This window comes from Armigeres subalbatus, chromosome 2 (assembly GCF_024139115.2).
Source record: "Armigeres subalbatus isolate Guangzhou_Male chromosome 2, GZ_Asu_2, whole genome shotgun sequence".
In the NCBI taxonomy this organism is placed as follows: domain Eukaryota; kingdom Metazoa; phylum Arthropoda; class Insecta; order Diptera; family Culicidae; genus Armigeres; species Armigeres subalbatus.
In genome coordinates, this window is record NC_085140.1 from 165,255,002 (window position 1) to 165,268,402 (window position 13,401).

The following is a 13,401-nucleotide window of genomic DNA, read 5'->3' on the forward strand; positions in this document are numbered from 1 at the left end:
GGTGTTGGGTCGTTTCACAAATATTGAAACAGCGTTTATAATTACTTAAACATCTAATATCTTACATAATAGTTTCCTTACTTCTACTGAAACAATCCAACTTAAAAACTTACCCATCAAAAACAAAGCAATGAAAATGAATTTGTTTTTTTTTTCTTATTTTTGTGATTTTTTTCACCATTAAGCACGCTTGTTAGCAAAAAGAAAAGACGAGATTGGTTCTGTATTTCTTTGTTTTGCGATGAGATGAATATATGTTCAGTGAAATGAAAAATGGAACAGTTCCCCTACTTGTCGGGAAGATTTCTCCAATTTACCCAAACAAATGCATGAAGAAACGCATCATTTTGTGCGCACAACATTCTGGGTCTAAGCTTGGACGCGGTGTTATGACTACAAGTGAATCATGCTCTCAACTGTGCTCAAGTAAAATGCAGAGATCTCAAGACTGCACAAGAAACCGTCATTCTGCATAACGAAAAACATTATGTTGAGATGGTCATTGAAAAGTATAAAGTAAAACTAAGTATGGATGATGGTGGAATTGAAGTCAAGATCCATGATCTATCAGAAAATGCTACCTCTGATCAAATTGTGGAATTCCTCCAACACTATGATGATGTAATCTCCATCAGAGAGAACGACCTAAGTGCAAGATTACAACGAGCACGGGAAGAGCGTTCGACATCTGCAGATATCGCAGGAAGTATTTCAATCGACTTACCATCACAAGGGAACGCTGGAGCAAATGTATGCGAAGCTGTAAAGCCTGAATTTTGTGAAGCACATATGCTGAGAATGGTTATTGGGCCATGCGAAGTCACGTTCTTACCGAAGATAACATTAGAGAATTCGGAACCGTGGTGTGTGTTACTGGTTTCGACAGAGAAGGAATTTCAACAGCTGGATCGAATGAACATGACCATCATGATCGTGCCTTTTGTAGTTGCTACTCCGTGATTGACCGGACAATCGCAATTGCACACGGAATCAATGGATGGAAGAATGGGATGTACTTTCCAACCTCAATGTCCGAGAGCTCTAGTATTTTAAATGGTCGATAACGGCGCTGGCCATGTCCTCACGGTCCATCGGGGATGGGAAGGAATGATGCTCACTCGTCCACTGCAAGCCGAGAACATCTCTGCACTCGTCACGACACGCAGCAAAGCAGGAATAATAAAAAATTACAATTGACCTTTCCCGTTAAAAATTGTATCTCGTTTAATTGTCTCAGTCGATTCTTTGGCTTATTTAAGGTGACTCGGGGAGGCACTAAACACCGTGTTATTTTTCCTATCTTTCGTCTCTTTCTAGCATTATCACCTCGCAACTTTGGAGCGGCGTATTTCGGTTTTCAGTTGATTGATGTAACTGTAAATGTATCAGCATGTAGATTGCGAGTAAGCACGCGCCGGTGATACTTTTTCAAAATCATATTTGTTGTAGAAAAAAAGTTAAGCATTCAATGATGAAAATGATGACGAGTTGATGATTGTTAGTGCTTCCCGTGTCACCTTAAGGTCAACTTTCCCAAAGGCCTGAAAAATTCACCCGATGTTCGTTCAAAATCCGAGTACATTTCCGATTTTTGTTTTAAATTCTAAAAATACTTGGAGGCGTCAAAAAATATGGGTTCTTTGGGAAAGTTGACCTTAAATAAGCCAAAGAATTGAGCGAATACAAATTTTTGACGGGAAAGGTCGATTGAACGTGTGAGCATTTGTTTTTGTACTTCGACAAATTTGCACGGTAATCTATTCTTCGGTGAGAGAAGAAAAAATAAAATGTCAAAGTTAAATCTCCTGTGAACATATGTTTTAACATGATTCTTACACCTAATTGAGAAGCATTTTGATTTAAGTGCAGGGTCAGGCAATGAAAGTATGAGTGACGCGGGCGAGCATTGATCTAATTCAATCATAGCACCCTATGCCAGTGAGTGAACAGCCTTGCTCAGATGAATACATTAGCATTAGCATTGAACATTTCGCACAAATTCTCAGGTGGTACAAACCTGGACTATTGTATGAGAGAAGCATCACTTTCATCCGTTACCACAGATATTGATTTATATTGGAGGTTTTGGATTTGTTGGAAGGTTATATCAGTAGCAATCATTTTGGTAGAACGTGAAACACAGAAAGAACTAAGATAGAATTACAAAGTATGAAAGGGACGAGCCTGGAATTGAAACCACGACCTCCTGCTTATAAGGCAGAAGCGATAGCCACTAGACAACTGAGCTCGTCAGCCTTGCTCAGATGAATACAAAACACGAATCTGAGCGATCGTTGCTGCGTAAACAGAATTCGCCAAGCTAAACTTGGTATGCTATCCATGGAAGCTACGACTTCAGCATTCGTTTCACGCTTGCTCTACTGGAATACAACTTAAACATCAAAACCCATAAATTGTTCTGCTTTTTTCACTCTGCTTTCAAGTTGCTGGAATGGAGGAGAGAGAGTATCAAAGCCTCCCATGCGGTGTATTAGAGTTCCATAATCATAGCGGACTTAATTCAAGACAAAATTTTCAAAACGACTTATCTGCTTTTGTAAACAAAGATTCAAACAACGATTTGACGAATCTGATAGCTCTCCCACTCAAACTAACACCATCAACAGGTAGCGGAATCCTTCACCTACCTATTGATGGTGTTGGTTTGCGTAGCAGAGATATCAGATTCGTTAAATCGTCATTTGAATCTTTGTTTACAAAAGCAGATAAGTCGTTTTGAAAATTTTGTCTTGAATTTTCCTAATGTCCAAAAAGATTTTTCTAACAGCGTGTGGTACAGGTGGTAACAGGTTACAAAAGGTTATTAAGTCATTTGCTTCGCTCAGTTGTTTCCCATTGGTGAGCGGTGAAGATCTTTAAACTTTGAATCAACGAACGCCAAATTTCAACGAGCTATAGCAATAGCTTCATCTATTAGGCATCAGTAGAGCATCAAGTTGGCATGAATTTAGCCGATTTTTACTCATGATCTGATTTTTTTCAATGCCGCTGCAGGGTACATGAAACTAACAAAATACTTACATGCCACATAGCATATAATTGAACAGAAGTAAACGGAACAACTAAAAAAAAATAAATAAAATGCTGCTTTATAGAATGAATTACCTTCTTATTTTATACCGTATAATGTTCTATTGCACTGTCATTATATAATAAATCAATAAGGTTTTTAATTGATTGAGTTTAACAAAGTTTCAAAGTGCATCAAATTAGGAACAACTTTGCGTCAAATAAGGAACATATCTAAGACGAGTTAAGTAACCTCCATTTAATTCCACCAATTATTTCGATATCTTTGCAGATACGTATTTCGACCACAACTGTGTGGTCGTCTTCAGTGTCTTGTACTTAATGTATTAAATGGAGGTTACTTAACTCGTCTTAGACGGTTGAATACATTCCACTAAAAAGAGCCTAAAATATTTTTTTTCTAAGGAACATGGTAAAATTAGTGCGTCAAGTTGGGCACTTCAAGTACTAGATAAAAACAAGTTAAGAAACTATAAACTTATATTTCAAAGTTCCATTATTTGTACACATTCGTCCATTTTGTTATTATTTTTTAAATATTAAATCTTTTCAAAAAAATTTCAACTGCGTCAAATATGGTGCCTTTACGGTATTTGTATGTGAACCAAAACACCCACATGCAAAATTACTGCATAAAATTGGCCAAACAGCTAATCCTCATCGTAATACATGTAGCCTAGTAACGGAGACTCAGAAACACAAATTCTCAGAATAGCCTAGAGTTGCTGATCTGTGGGACTACCTACTTACGTTTATGTAGGATCGTAGTAATCATGCAACTGTCCTCGCTACTCCTCTACAGTTTAAAAATTAGTCGCTGTTTAAACATAAATGTAGGTGTTTTGATTTCTGGTGTTAAAGGATGTCGAAAAGATGATGGTGATGATGATGATGATGATACTTATGTTCTACAAAGTAGTAGCGCAGCTTATTTCAATCAATTTTGCTAAAAAAAACTTTTTCTGTATCTCTTAAATTGGCTGATTTAGAGCAATTTTACCTAATTGGATTAAGGTGTACCTAAAAAAACAGTATTTTTTATATACTTTTTTTTGTTTCAGGTTTCTCGAAAAAGTCGTCTTCAGTAGTAGTCTTTTAGAGCTTAAAAAATTGCAACTTTTGATGGGTAAATATGCTCAATATCTTTTTCCAATCAAAAGTTATAATCGTTTTTCTGTCAAAATTACATTTTTTTCATAAGTTGATATCTCCGGTTAGGGCAGACCAAAAAAATATGTTTACACGGTATTGTCGAGTTATATCAGTTTATTTAAAAAAACATGATTTTAGTAAAATTGGTAAAACTTGAGATAAAAAATTAACATATCCCCAATTTTTTGACATAATAAAGAATAATGAATTTCTCTTTGAAATGCCGTGTAAATATATTTTTTGGTTTTCCCTAACTGGAAGTATCAACTTGTGAAATAAATGTAATTTTTACAGAAAAACGATTATAACTTTTGAACGGGAAAAGATATCGAGCATATTTACCCATCAAAAGTTGCATTTTTTTGAGCTCTAAAAGTCACCTGAAGACAACTTTTTCGAGAAGTCTAAAACAAAAAAAAAATAGATTAAAAATACTGTTTTTTCAGGTACACCTTAATCCAATTAGGTAAAATCAGCCAACTTAAGAGCTACAGAAAAAGTTTTTTTTAGCAAAATTGATTGAAATAAGCTGCGCTACAACTTTGTAGAACATAACACGTCAATATTCCGAGAAATGAAAAAATATCTCCTATTTTTTTATAGAATGGGCCCTCCTATTTTTTGGTACCACCATAATGATGGCCTTACTATTTCGAATAATTTTGTAGAACAACGGTTTTTCCTAAAAAATGTAGTTTTGGCGTAAAATGCATCTTGGACCATAGTGCAGTGTGTTTTGAGAATGCTTCGGTTTTGAGCCAATGTCTTGAAAAGCACAGAAATCAGAAAGGGTTTGATAAAATGAAATGTTTGAGTACTTGATTTGTTTTCCATCTCCGTTGGATATTAAGGGCGCTTTTGATTCAGTTTCCATAGAAGTACTGACAGATAATCTACGCAGTAGTGGATTACCCGATATTTTAAATAATTTCTTGTACAATTTGTTGTCAGTAAAACATATGAACTTTACTCTCGGCACTCTGACAACTTCCAGAAATAACTACATGGGCCTTCCCCAAGGATCATGTTTAAGTCCCTTGCTTTATAATTTTTATGTTAAAGATATTGACAATTGTTTGGAAGGACAATGCACACTCAGACAACTTGCAGATGACGCCGTGACCTCTCTAAGAGGTCCATGTGCAAATGCCATGCAAGGACCATTGCAAAGTACCCTAGATAATCTGACTGTTTGGGCTAGACATTTAGGGATCGAGTTTTCACCGCAAAAAACTCAATTGGTTGTGTTTACTAGAAAGCGGAATCCAGCTCAACTGAAACTAAAGCTGTTGAATGATGACATCAACCAATCTTTATCTTCTAAATACCTTGGGGTCTGGTTTGATTCCAAGTGTACCTGGAAAACCCATATTGATTATTTGATAGATAAATGCCGGAAAAGGATACATTTTCTACGTTCTATATCCGGAACGCGGTGGGGTGCTCACCCGGAAGACCTCATCAAACTCTATAGAACGACTATTCTCTCTGTTTTAGAGTTCGGCTCTTTTTGCTTCTTCTCAGCAGCTGATTGCCACCTAATTAAATTGGAACGAATTCAATATCGTTGTTTGCGTATTGCTCTTGGCTGTATGCATTCAACGCATAACATGAGCCTGGAGGTGCTTGCTAGAGTCACTCCTTAAAAGCACCGTTACTGGGAACTCTTACTTAGAATACTGATCAAATGTGGGACAAGTAACACCTTTGTCTTAGAAAATTTCGATAATATGCTTGAACTGATTCGTCAATCAAGATTCCTGAGGGTCTACCTCAACTACATATCGTCAGATCTTTGTCTTCCATGTTATAATCCACCTCGAGTTAACTTCATCAACGACAGTTCCTCCATTGAATACGATCTGTCCATGAAATATGCAATTCAAGGAATAGGTACCAGATCATCTTCGAAATCTTTCCATTCCCCCTATTTTTTTCTGAAAAATATGAATATGTCAATTGCAACAACAGATATTTCACTGATGGTTCTCGCATCAACGGATCCACTGGCTTCGGTGTCTCCAATGTAAATTCAACCACCTTCCGAAAACTTCAGGAACCGTGTTCGGTTTTCGTTGCTGAGCTGGCAGCAATTAACTTCGCTTTGGGGATTATTTCCGATCAGCCCGTAGACCATTATTTCATCTTCTCGGATAGTCTTAGTTCTATCGAGGCAATCCGGTTGATGAACCTGTTAAGCACGCATCTTACTTTCTTACAACTGTAAGAGAGCAGATGCGTGATTTGGTCGAAAGATCATTCAAGATTACCTTTGTATGGGTCCCATCCCATTGCCTAATCTATGGCAATGAGAAGGCGGACTTGCTAGCAAAGGTGAGCGCACAGGAAGGTGAAGTTTATGATAGACAAATCTCGAACAACGAGTTTTCTATAGTTCCTAAAGTTTCTGCTCGACCGTGGTTTAGAGGTGAGGACTTGAGTCGAGGCTTCATTCGCGTGATGTCGAGGCTTATGTCCAATCACTATTCACTAAACGCACATCTCTACAGAATAAACCTTGTCGATAGCAACTTATGTAGGTGCGGAGCCGGTTACGATGACATCGATCATGTAGTTTGGTTCTGCTCGGAAAATGACGCCTCCAGAGAGCAATTATTGGATACCCTTGTGGCCCGAGGTAAACAACCCTTCAGGGAAGTAAGAGGTGTATTGGGTGATCGCGATGTGGATTATATGTAGGCCATCTATGCTTTTCTTTGCTCGGCTGATATCAAAGTTTAATGCCCGTGTTTTTCTCTTTCTCAGTTTTTTTCTCCGTCCGATTCTGTTTTTCTGTTCCGTGTACCACAAAGCCTTGGCCATCCGGAAAATGCTCCATGCCGAACAAAACAAAAATCGAGCACGACACCACGCAAAACCGTTTCCAACGTCCACGCAAAATAATTGAAACGTTTGATCCAAGACTACTCACACATGAATGTAATTTCTTTACAGCTCAAACATTTTCACCCTTCAAATTCGAGTGATATTTGGGAACTCAGATCTCAGTCTCTCAGTTTTTCATAATTTAATTTAAATTGAAATACACTTGATTTTGCCCTACTGGTTAGCAACAGTGACTTCGAAGTGTAAAACACTTTCGTTTCAATTATTTTGCTAGCAAGGTAAAATCTGAGCAATCGAAAGTGCTTTACACTTTATTGAAGCGTGTTTCACTTTGAAAAAATTAAACATGGGTGATGATGCGACGGTTATTAAATCGGTCATTCTGCGTTCCTGCAGTGAAAAAAGCAAGTTCTATCAGTAGTAAGCAGGTTCCAGAAAGTAAGTAGAATCTTTATAATGTGATATACAAAATCATCAACTACGAATTATTATAAATATTTGTCTAAATATTTATGCTTTTCATTATTTTATTCACAGGAACCAAAATGTGAAAAAATCCAATAATTGGAGCTAGTATTGCATTGACAGACGGACATGGCTTGACTTTATGGTATGATAGATGCTTGAATAATTTCAAAGTTACTGTCACTATAAATCATTCATTTTTAATCTTTCACAGTTCTGGCGAAATCATTATCCAAAACATGAAGTTCATGAGCAGCAGGAGATGGAAAACGGAGCGTTCGAGAACAGATGAAAAATGTCTCATTAGTGTAATGTTTCCAATGTACTAATGTAACTAATGTATGCGATATATTTATTCTAGATAATAAGTTTAACATAATAAGTTAATACAAATAAATGAAAATGTAAAAATATTTGTCGTGAATCAAAATTCTTATTGTTTTAAATAGTGAAAACATTTGAATCGAACAAAAAGAACAGTCGCTTCCAAAGCTTTTCTTGTTGAAAATGAAAAATAATACTTTTGCATTTCAATACAATATCATTCAAAATGCAAAGCAGAAAATTTTTTTTTCAAGCATTTATTTCAATTTTTTTTGCTGTTGAAACCAATATGTGGTATGACGAGTTACTGAAAGTGTTTCGCACTCGATTTCCACATGTTTGACCAGTAAGGCAAATCAAAGTACAAAACACTTTATTGTAGCGTGTATATTTTTTTGAGTGTCAAATGCAGCTGGAATAACCTAAACCCATATTCCTACCACGTCCGTCCAGAATTAGGTAATTTATAACCTTGAGTAACCACGAGTATTACGGTCTACGTCCCCCTTCCCTACTAACTGTTAATGATAAGATGATACTCATTGTAAAAATATCATACTTAAGAATAGCGGCTCCGCAAAGTGTCACATACGACTGAGCCTACCAAATAAATGAAATGTTTAAAAAAATCATCTCGAGGATTTGGTAGCAAAATCCATTTTTTTATCCCGAAAATATGTCACTCCACTCAGTGGCGTAGCCAGAAAATTGGTCAGAAGGGGGTTTTTTGAACATTTTTTCTTTGGAAAAAATATTTCTTTTAAAAATGTTGAGTCTGGGGGAGGTTTTATGTCCAAAATCACCCCCGTGGCTACGCCACTGACTCCACTATCAATATCAAACTATCACTCCACTTAAAACAACGGTGCTGAGAGAATCGAATCTGTTCAACGCCGTTTCCTTCGATTCGCGCTTCGTAGGCTACCTTGGCTGCATCCGTTACGCCTACCGAGTAACGAAAGCCGATGTCAATTGATCAACTTGGAGCTACTTCGCTCAAGGAGAGATGTCGACAAAGCCATTATGATCGCCGATACCCTGCAGGGACGAATCGACTGTGGAGCTATGTTGGAAAAAATAGACCTGAACGTCCAGCCACGCATGCTCCGTAACAGCCATATGTTGAGCTATTTGTGGCCTACAGCGTGTCTTCAACAGAGTCGCATCACTCTTCGATTTCCACGCCACACGGAGCATGTTACGCCGAAGATTTTCATCGTTCTTCGCAGACATAAACAGACGAAGACAATGACTATGCTTGTTTAAATGTTTTATACCTATTTTGTATTATCCCTTGACACCATCTTTTAATGTTCACTTTTTTTCAAATACTCTACATCATTGGGGCCAAATGTAGCCTGTTGATGCAACAACAATAAAGATAAAGATAAAGATCAATGATTGCTACGATTCACATCATTAAGGGGAAAAACAGTTGCTACCTTTCTTGTTTAAGGATGTCGATAAGGTAAAACAAATATATTCGTTAATTATGTAATTTATTTTTCAGACAATTCAAGATCTCTCAATATTGTAAAGTTAGAGTATGTTTTAAGTAGTAACCCACGATTTCTATTTTCCAAGGTAGCCGCAGCTTCCTGACTCCATGGTACATACGTTTGCAACGAGTTGGACCAAGATTGGAAAATACACTGTAACTTGTCTGATTTCTTCCCTTTGTACGTATCGTACACCCTGTTGCTACCTGCTAAGGAAGTAGTTTTTTATGGTATGGCACAGATAACTACATTCTGGATAGCGCTGAATATGTTTGCCCATACCGCGGCGGAGTATCGATCTCTTCTCCATCCTATAATAGTTCTATCCAGCACTGATCGAATTGCATCAATAGTCGATACTCATTTGTGTAATTTGAACTTCATTGACAGTTCGTGCTCATTATCCGTTCATTCATCAACTTGATGGGGATAAATTCTTCCAGTTGTTTTCATGAATATACCCGTAAACGAGTAAACCATTTACAATTATTGTTGAATTCAAAGGTGAACCATTTTACTCTAAAAATGTTTCATTCACCTTACCCCGGCAATTTTTTTTTAATTTGCAGGAAAATAGCTATTTTCTATTGATTCGAAATGACGAAAAAAGTTGGATATTTATCTCATATATAACCTACACAATATGAACTATTTATATATAGATCCTTGTAGAATGTTACATTGAAATGTTTTAGTTTTAAGGCTTTGAGAGGTGGCCAATCTTATCCCCACCTTACCCTACACAGTGATAGTAAGAAAATAGCAAGGATGTTCGGATGAATGCGTTCGCCCTATCATATGCATCAATTTCAATTTATTGACATATGTACTCTTGCCAAACTGACTTATTTCTATACCGGTAACGTGGATAAGGAACAAACATAAGAAATAAAATCCGAAATAATACTCACCGCATACAGCGGACTCCACATCAATTGATTTTGCTGCTGATCTGCTTCCTCATTTAAAAACTTTGCCTCCATAACGAGCCACAAAAGCAGCAACGTCAAACTTTCGCTTACACCCTTCGTAATTCATATAGCGAATCTTTCCGAATACTTCCCGCTCACGCCACCCCTGATCATGAATACCGGCAATAGACCACATGCAGCCAACGTAGCCATTCGGATCACGCCCATCCAGCTGGTAGCGATCATTCAGATAAATTGCTGTTTCTAGCGCTTCCTCAGGAGTTTTTGTCCATTCAAGAATCTTTTTGGCCCAATACATGCGCAGGAAACCATGCATCTTACCTTCATTGACCATCTGAATCTGTGCTGAGTTCCACAAATCGTCATGGGTTCGCGCCTTTTCGAGCTGCTCTCTGCTGTAGATGTAAGTGCGTTTATCCTTACGGTGATCGTTCAAAGTTTTCTGAGCCCAATCGTATGCACCCTTCAGGTTGTCATAGTTCTTGTTGTAGTAGCAAAAGTTATCGGACAATTCTCTGCGTACAATCGATTCCTCGCAGAAAGCAGCCACACCTTCAGAGTATCCTTTGCCGTACTTCTTTACAGCCAAGATACTCCGTTGAACAGAGATTTGGCCGAAGTGGAACCAAGGAGAAAGATTTGAAAGGGCATCATCGGTGGGATCGTTTCGCTTGGCATTGAATTTCCTCAGACGCTTCTCGACGAAACTCTGTAGCATTCGAACCCCTCCTTTGTATCCCGGAGTGGCCCAAGCAACTTCATCTACACTTCTATCTACTTCAAGCGTATTGAGCAGTCCACCCCAATCAATTGGATTGACCTTGAAAGACGCCTTGTGTGGATGTTTGATAACAGGTGGAAACTGCGTCAGATATGTATTGAGATTATTGTTCACTTTGTTGCGAATTGTCCTTGCTGCATACTCTTGCTTCTCCGATGTCACCCACAAGGGAACAATGTTGTGGGCATCTACTTGACAAAATGGCACTTCGGCCGGTAGAGATTCACCAACGTCTTCCACCCATTTTAGAGGAACGCGTAGTGGGCTGAAGTCACATACAACAGCCCCGATATTGTGTTTCTTTACAAAAGCCGGAATGGTATCCTTGGCCATTCCAGTTAGCATGTGAAAATTGATATTTAGAGATTCACATTCCTTTGATACTTCCTCGAGACCTGGAATAATATAAGTTTAATGTATAGTTATGGTACACGCTTCAATTGCTATTTATAATGAAGTTAATTCCAAGCCGGCAACAGTGACATAACGTTATTTGGGACCACGCTTAGCGCTAAGGGCTCGCAGGTTGGGATATGATCCCACATCAAATAACGATACACTGATCGACAATCACCCTTCAGCCTTCATACAGCTGATATCAAATTATTATAACAAAGCAGTTGGTAAATAAAACTAACCATTCAACATAAACTTGTAGTGTCTGATAGTCGCATCGAGGAATTTCGGCACCAAGCTGAAGCAAACGTGCAACGGAAGTTCGTTTTTCAACGCCAGTTTCTGCGCAAACAAAAACGCCCAATTGTCCTGCACTCGGGCATCGCGGGACATCCAATATACAACGCCCTGCTTATTTTCGTCAACTTCCTTTGCATCCGACAGGATCCGTACACGCTTTTTCTTAAAGTCAAAGTCCAAGATAGATTTGGCGGTTTCATTTCGGGTGGTTTTGAACTGCTCTAAAAAATCGTCGGTTTTGATCGATCCTCCTTCAATTTTCGGCTTCTTCTCAGCAGGCCCATCGGTTTTTGATGATGCTTTCTTCATGGTTGTTTATGCTCTGTAACATGAACTATACGAATAAGGATAGGTAACGGTTACTGACGATCAATTTTTATCAAATTTTGTTGTTTCAAAGTAGCTTACCCATTCGCGACAGTTTCGTGAAATGGAAAAAAAAAATCTAAAAATTTTAAAAGCAAATATATATATATTGTCTATGGACAAGCAACTGGACTACACAGGAATACAACTTAGTTTAAAGTATTCCGTAGTTTTCTATATAAACTAAATGCTAAGGGCATCTTTAGTAGAGTTATAAATTGTATGGGAGTTAGGAAATGAAATTGAAACTGTAAAAATGCCATCTTCAACAGACGTTATAGTTTTAAAAATTCGAACAGTTTCGTCAGGAAATTTATAACTGGAATACTGCTCAGTTGTATTTTTGCACGAATTTACAACAGAATTTACTCGAGTTTTATTTCGTTCAAAACAATAGAAGATGACGTCATCAGCTACAAAAAATACTATTTCATCGACATCATAACAGTTTGACATTTGAATTGGCCTCGGAAGATTATTTTTACGTTTTCCAGTATAAAACATGTGCAGCTTATAACTGCTACTGAAGATGCATTTCTTGTTTTATATCTTTGACAGTTATAAAATGTAAAACTCGGGAAATAAATATAACTATAACTGTAACATTACTAAAGATGCCCTAATGGCAATACTTTGTTTCAAGGGCTCCAAGATTGTTCTTGCTCGCGTGCGAACAGCAGGGATGCCAGGTGATTTTTTTAAATGTCTTCACAGTCGAGTAAAAATGTCTTCAAATGTCTTCAATATTAAAATTATGATTATCAGCGCGAAATTTTAAAATTCAATAAGTAAATTTAATCATCTTGTTTTATAGATGTGGAAAGTTTTTTAACATTCAAATTGTTAGAATTTAAGAGAACATGCTTCCACCGAATTTTTTAACTGAATTTCCACGTGGAATACTTCCGAACTTATTTTATTTACCTTGAAATACTTGAACAAACTTCTAAAGGATTTTCTGAAGGAACTTTCGGATAAAATCCTAATGGAACTTTTGGAGGAATTCCTGAAGGACCTTCTGGAAGACTTCTGGAGTATTTTTTTCGGAGGAATTCCAAAGGATTTTCTGAAGTAACATCCGGATAAATTTCTGACGGAACTTACAGAGGAACTTCAGGAAATCCTGGATGAACTTAAGAAGAAATTCCTATAGAAACATCAGGATGAGTTCCGGAGGTATTTTCTGGAGAAATTCCTAAAAGATTTTCCTGGTGAATTCCTGTATGATATTCCTGAGTAATTACTGAATGAATTTTCTGTGGAATTCCTGAAAAAAAATCTGAAGAAA

General features: G+C 37.4%; 2 protein-coding genes across 5 annotated transcripts in view; both read right to left on the reverse strand.

Moving 5' to 3' along the window:
- The window catches only part of LOC134211131 (ion transport peptide), a 204,340-nt gene extending 193,951 nt beyond the window's left edge, over positions 1–10,389 (reverse strand). For both annotated transcript variants that reach the window (XR_009978935.1, XM_062687765.1), the window contains exon 1: positions 10,250–10,389. Coding sequence is in view for 1 of the 2 variants with exons in the window: in XM_062687765.1 (XP_062543749.1) it covers positions 10,250–10,321 (72 nt within the window). In the remaining variant the exon portion in view is untranslated. The remainder of the gene's footprint in view (positions 1–10,249) is intronic.
- Positions 1–12,786, reverse strand: part of LOC134211130 (deoxyribodipyrimidine photo-lyase-like) — a 193,974-nt gene extending 181,188 nt beyond the window's left edge. Inside the window, exons 1-4 of one of the 3 annotated variants that reach the window (XM_062687764.1) lie at positions 12,746–12,786; positions 12,156–12,192; positions 11,690–12,081; positions 10,138–11,446 (exon numbers count right to left, since the gene is read on the reverse strand). In XM_062687764.1, the coding sequence (XP_062543748.1) occupies positions 10,299–11,446; positions 11,690–12,056 (1,515 nt within the window). In that variant the 5' untranslated portion in view covers positions 12,057–12,081; positions 12,156–12,192; positions 12,746–12,786 and the 3' untranslated portion in view covers positions 10,138–10,298. Of the gene's footprint in view, positions 1–10,137; positions 11,447–11,689; positions 12,082–12,155; positions 12,303–12,745 lie in introns of those variants that run through there. The other 2 variants (XM_062687763.1, XM_062687762.1) reach the window with 2 other exon arrangements.
- Between the last annotated feature and the right edge of the window lie 615 nt (positions 12,787–13,401).